This window comes from Polypterus senegalus, chromosome 11, assembly GCF_016835505.1.
Source record: "Polypterus senegalus isolate Bchr_013 chromosome 11, ASM1683550v1, whole genome shotgun sequence".
In the NCBI taxonomy this organism is placed as follows: Eukaryota; Metazoa; Chordata; class Cladistia; order Polypteriformes; family Polypteridae; genus Polypterus; species Polypterus senegalus.
The window spans coordinates 165,473,637-165,480,332 of NC_053164.1; the positions used below are offsets into that span (position 1 = coordinate 165,473,637).

The 6,696-nt window shown below is 35.1% G+C and overlaps 1 protein-coding gene across 2 annotated transcripts in view; it reads left to right on the forward strand.

The window, feature by feature from the left end:
* gnsa (glucosamine (N-acetyl)-6-sulfatase a) overlaps positions 1-5,633 on the forward strand; it is a 103,309-nt gene extending 97,676 nt beyond the window's left edge. For both annotated transcript variants that reach the window (XM_039770042.1, XM_039770043.1), the window contains 2 exons: positions 3,112-3,272; positions 4,516-5,633. In XM_039770042.1, the coding sequence (XP_039625976.1) occupies positions 3,112-3,272; positions 4,516-4,594 (240 nt within the window). In that variant the 3' untranslated portion in view covers positions 4,595-5,633. The remainder of the gene's footprint in view (positions 1-3,111; positions 3,273-4,515) is intronic.
* The last annotated feature ends 1,063 nt before the right edge of the window (positions 5,634-6,696 follow it).

Genomic DNA, 6,696 nt, shown 5'->3' on the forward strand with positions numbered 1-6,696 from the left:
TAGATAGATAGATAGATAGATACTTTATTAATCCCAAGACACTCATTTGAGGATCTAAGGTTACGATTTGGAATATAATGTGTCAGGCATTCCGATATATAAGATGGAGCGAGATTATTTAAGGCTTTATAAACCATAAGCAGTATTTTAAAGTCAATCCTGAATGACACAGGCAACCAGTGTAGTGACATCAAAACTGGAGAGATGTGTTCGGATTTTCTTTTCCCAGTTAGGATTCTAGCAGCTGCATTCTGCACTCGTTGCAAGTGATTTATGTCTTTTTTGGGTAGTCCTGAGAGGAGTGCGTTACAGTAATCTAGTCTACTGAAAACAAAAGCGTGAATTAATTTCTCAGCATCTTTCAATGATATAAGAGGTCTAACTTTAGCTATGTTCCTTAAGTGAAAAAATGCTGTCCTAGTGGTCTGATGAATATGCGATTTAAAATTCAGATTACAGTCAACGGTTACCCCTAAGTTTTTTACTTCCGTCTTAACTTTTAATTTTAATGCATCAAGTTTATTTCTGATAACCTCATTGAATCCATTATTGCCAATTACTAAGATTTCAGTTTTCTCTTTATTTAGTTTGAGAAAATTACTATTCATCCATTCAGAAATACCAGTAAGACATTGTGTTAGTGAATCGAAAGAGTCATCAATGTGAAAAGTCATGACTTAAATCCTTGTGTATTAGTGGATACCTGTATTTTTTTCTGTATCACTATAAGAGGTAAACATTTCGGGTGCTTTAGAAAAAAAGCAGATTTAGGAAATGTAGGCATAGATCCAGAATGAGTTGCTAACTGTATAAATTGACCTATCTCCCCCCTCATTCACTGGTCAAGAGTCTTGTCTTCAATTCAACAGCTTAATTTTGTGAGGTTACGTTTCTTCTGCATGCACTGCTTTGATTTAATGAAAGTATTTATTTAACAATATTCTAGCCAATAGTTGCAGCCCTTTTGCCCATTGTGAGCATGTCGCTGTGGAATATGTGACACAAATAAGGTGAGAATTTTTTATGGACATTTTTGCATTGTTTGCTGTCGTCCACCAATGCTGTACATAGACGTCCATTACATCAGAAAATTTATCTCTGTTCTCCATAAAAATATGAGATTTTTTGTTGGATATCACTATAGAATACATGTGTTAAGCAGCATATTAAAAAATCGTCTGAAAAGAAGTATTCTTTTAACTTAATATTATATATATTTCATTGAATTGGTATATGTTTGTCCAGTGGGAAGTAATACTGTATACATTAAACTTTTAATTTTTTGCAGGGCATGCCTCATTAATTTTAAAGTGAGTCTTCATTAAAACACTCAATAAAAAAATAAACGTTTCTGATGCTAAATAGAACTGCAGTGGTCATCCTGTTAATGGAAGAATACAGAAAAAGAGAACTTTGGGAGGCACGGTGGAGAACTCCCACCTTCAATACATGCATTCATCCCAGGTTTATCATTGGAATTTGCAGTGTTTAAAACTTGAACACATTCAGCAGGGTGGCACAGGCGGCTCTGCTGTCTTTAGGGACTTCACTAAAGCAGCTATACTAAATTTTATTAACACGTTTTACCTTTAATTCTTTACCAGTAATGTATAAATTAAAAAAAAAGCAATCAGTCTGGCATCTTCTGTTACCTTTGCTGCACCCTGCCCTGAATTTGTCTGTTGCTAAATAAGTTGTTTACTGGCGCAGGGGTCCAGCCTTTGAGTGTTTTGGTAAAGAAATGAGGTGGCCATAGGGATCGGGATACTTTTCTTCCTCTAGTCTGATGATCAAAATGGGGTGGATGTGTTTGACGTCACCAGGTGTAACATGAAATCTGGATGAAGATGTCATTACAATTCATTGAAGCGTGTTTGTGCTTTTGAACTCTGCAGCTACCATCCAATAGGAACATCACATACATATTTAAAAAAAAAAAAAGTACTGCACATATGCAAAAATACTGGTCTAGGTGTGTATGTATTACGTTTTCAGCGTATTCTCTTTTCCAGTGATTACATTTTAGTTTATAATTTCAGGTCCATTTAAGATGTCAGTCAGTCAGTCAGTCATTCTCCAACCCGCTATAACCTAACAAAGCGTCATGAGGGTCTGCTGGAGCCAGTCCCAGCCAGCACAGGGCACAAAGCAGGAACAAATCCTGGGCAGGACTCTAGCCCACCAAAGGACATACATACATACACACACACACCCACACACCAAGCACACACTAGGGACAATTTAGGATTGCCAGTGCCCCTAACCTGCATGTCTTTGGACTGTGGGAGGAAACTGGAGCACCCAGAGGAAACCCACGCAGACAAGGGGAGAGCATGCAAACTCCACACATCGAGGACCAGTGTCTCCTTACTGCGAGGCAGCAGCGCTACCACTGTGCTGCTCCCATTTAAGATGTGCAGTTCAGAATTGATCCTTGTGTCATAACTGTATGGACAGTTTATATTTGAGGGACGAATTGTGTCCTTTATGCAGAGCACCAATAACATGATTTTTTTGCACCTTGTGGTCTTGTTTTGAGTACTTGAAATGCATTTTCTTTAAACGTTGAATATATGACATACATAGTTGCTTGCATCTTTCCACATTTTTACTAAGTAAAAAGTGATAAATTTCCTTTGTCTGCATACTAACAGCTTTGCACATCGCAGACAATGCAATGCCATATGTGAAAGTTCAAATATTTTATTAAAAGTTTTAGTTAAAAGTAACTCTTCACTATTTAGGTTACATCATGTTCCAGATGAAGTACTGGGTTGAGTTCCCTCTGTGTAAAGTAAAATACACACAAGTTGTTCTTGTGTTTGTGAGGATTACCTCAAGGGACCGCAGTTTCTTTCTGTTTTTTACATGCATGCAGTGAAGTCAACAGTTTTAATTTCATATTTTGTTTTATTAATTGTAGACAACTTCTACATACAAAGGTGCAAATAAACCTACTGTAGGCTAGGCTGTGGCTCATTTTAAAACCTAATTATCATAAGATTAATTTGAAAAGTGGATGTGTGGATAGAGGTTTTTGGGGTAAAGCAAGTTAATTCCCAATTTCATTTTTTTTAATGCCTAACTACTATGCAAATGATTTGTTTTCAGCTATTTGTGGAGGTGTACAATTTGACGGCTGACCCTTTCCAACTAATTAACATCGCCAAGACAATTGATCAAGAGGTGCTAGAGAAAATGAACCACAGGCTAATGATGCTACAGTCCTGCTCTGGACCTAAGTGCCAGTCGCCAGGAGTTTATGATTCTGGGTAAAGTCTTTTACATTCATCAGTTTTATTGTGTGGCAGATAACCTTGTATTTTTTTTCTTCATCTAGTTGGGGACTGGTTGTATTTCTTATTATGTCCAAATCTTATTAAAATATTTCATCCCAAAGGTTTAGCGATATTGACGAAAAGTTAATTTCAAATATTGTTTTTGGTAAAGTTTTACAGTAGAAGTGTAAGTTTAAAAAGTATTTTTTGAGTTAATTTCAAAGCCAAACAGAACAAAAGCATATAACGCAGTGAAATCTTCTAACACAACATGAACCAATTTTCTTTCAATTTATTACATTTTACTATTTTTTACTATGGTTAATTACTTGCTGTAATGTAAAAAAGGTCTATTATGCATATGTAACAATTCCCATGAAAATAACAGTCTGTTTAAATTGTACATCCGCTTCCCTATATGCGAGCGGCAGAGCCACAAAGTGGCTAGCACATAGCACCCACCCAGGGTTGGCAAGCAGGGGGCAGAGCCCCCTAGTCTTTACTAAAAATGTCAGTTTTTTTTCTGTTGTGATAAATTTTGCATTATATCAAAAGAAAGAAACTTCTCTAAGAAATTTAAATATCTAAAGCAGTACAATCCTTACGACCACACTGCACCTATATTCAATTCTCCACACACTATCCAATTCAAATCATAAAACCAATGCACAGGAAGAAAAATATGTTGGTAATACCAGATGACAAAATCCTCTATAATCTACAAAATCTACAAAATTTAAGTGAAATATAAATTTATCATTAAAAAAAAATCACAAATCTATCATGATTTGTATGAATTTAAGCCTTTCTATAACCGTAGGTGGAAAATTCAATAAGAGTGCGTAGATATTGGTTATGTACTCAAAAGTCTAAACAGGATGAATTCATATTAAGTATCAGAAAGCTTCAATGTGTATTTCTGACCATTGTCATTTGAATTTAATTGCTATAGTAGCTATAGTAGCTACACGTATTAGTTGAATTACATGGAGACTGGTAAAGTTAGCTTAATGCATTGAGAATAAATATGAATAGGTAGCTTACCTGGGTACTAGTTCCTGTGACGCTGTGTTATGGCGTTATTGCTGTATATTGTTAATAGATATCAGGGCAGTGTTAATGTTTTAGTCTAGTTAGAGAAATGCCTCATCACGCAACTCCTAAAAAGGAACAAAATGCTGTGTAAAAGGTAGGTGTAGTAAAAGTTTTTTGACTGTATTATTTTTCTTCTTTACAGATTTAAATTTGATCTTCGTTTGATGTTCAACACTCATGGACATAAGGGGAAGAGGTTCCTGAGACAATTCCTGAAATAGCAGGAAGTCTGAAGCCTTGACTTCCCTTCCTCTAATGTTCTGTTACCTTGTGTTTGAAGGTGTCCCCTCTATTTATCCTGTGTTAATTCCTCTAAGAGGAAAAGAAAACGAGAGAAATATGTCCCCAGTCAGTATGATGCTCCTTTTAAGTTCAGGCTGTATGCAAAGAACTTTGTAAATTAGGCTTCAGTTTTAAAGTAATTTCGTTTTTTCAGCTTTTCAAATCTGTAACTGAGTATTTGGTTACTGCCTAACTTAGACATGCACAATCTGAACTATTTAAAGAAAATCTGCTGGAAGCATTAGGGGAGGAAAAATAAAAAACTTAAAAAAAAAAAAAATGTCCTTTGTAATGGAGGTAAATTGAAACAGCCATACTAATGAATGCTAACATTATTAATTGCATTACAGTATCTGTAGCGCATATAGTGCACATAATGCACCAGCATCTAGGAATGTTAAATAAATTCCTATATAATAATTTTGAACTCTGAGTTCCACAAAGCACTGGGAAGCACCAACTACTTATTATCCACTTCTTGGTCAATCGTATGAAAATTTAGTGTTCTTGAACATGTCCACCTGTTGATTGAGAGGTTTGGGCCTCCAGTTGACTTTAATGTGTTATTTGATATCTCTGGTGGTGATATGATGTTATATGATAGCACCCTGACAAGGGAGTGAAAGACTGGCTGGAGTAACAGTGTCTTTACAGGACAGTGTCCGTTTAAGTTCAAGCTGTATAAACAGTAAAATTAGTATTTCTTTTCAACTGCATTATTCAGAAATACACTATTTATTAACTTGCAATATATGTTTTGTTAGTATTGAACTGATTAGAATATGAAAGAGTGAAGCTTTTTCCACTGGAAATTTGAAATTTTTATTTAACTTCTTAACTTCTTTTCCTTATTTGGTATTTTTGATATAAAAACTGACTGCTATCATAACATGTACAGTTTGAAGAGTAGAAAACACCTTTTACCTTACTCTTTTTAACAAAAGGCTTAATACGAAATAAAACTAGATTTGCATATTATAGAGCTCTTGTTTTTAATTATTAAAACTGAAATGATACATAAAAATCCATAGCTGCCATTTGCTACTCGTTTATGTAAACTAAAAATGTTTCTATTAAGAATTTTCTAACATTTTGTTTCTCTAACACCAAGCATTATTGCACTGTCTGTCTCAGTGGCAGGGATATGAAGGATAAATTATTCAGTGTTAGCATATTATTTAAAGTGATTTTTTTTTTAAAATAATTTTAAGGGAATCAATAGACAGGAAAATTCTTTGTGTGTGTGTTGTTTTTTAATCTGCCAGATTTTGAAATGGAAAGCTAAGCATAATGTGACAAAAACACACTTAAAAGTCTGTTATTTTTAAAGGCTTTTTAAATATTGCCATGAATCTACAATCCATCCATCCATTTATTTATTTATTGATCGATTGATTAACTACTGTGAGTTGGATTTTTTTTTTTTTTTGGTGAGCAGGTAGACCATTTGAAGTGAGAATTTCTCCAGTACACTTTATGGTGCACATGACCACTGACATACTAAAATTGAATACAAATGTATTTTATGCATAGTAAAATGAAATTCTTCCTTGATTATCCCCCACAGACTAGTAACATTAGTGTAATATAAACAGCAGACACTGAATACAACTCCAGATAATATATATAAGATTTGCACATCAGTTAAAATGATTTACTGATTACACTTTTGTGCATACTTTAGTCCTTTTCGTTTTCATCCAGTTTTTCCTTGTGATATTTGCACTGCCAATGCTATGAACTGGCCTGATCAGGCCTTCCTAACCCCAGCCCTTACATGTGTGAGGAGGCATCTAGGAAGGCCAATAGTTAAATACCTGTACCACCTCCACTGGCTGTTCTCAATCCAGAGAACCGGTACGTCTATACAGAATTCCTCCTGGTTTGCCAGGCTACTCCTTGTATAATAGAGAATAAGCCCAGCATCGTTGTGCAGGTACCTCATTTTGGCTGCATATACTCTTAGTCTCTGTTTACCATTACCTAAGGTTTGTGATCACAGGTGAGAATGGGAGTTTAGACGGTCTGGTAAATTGGCAGA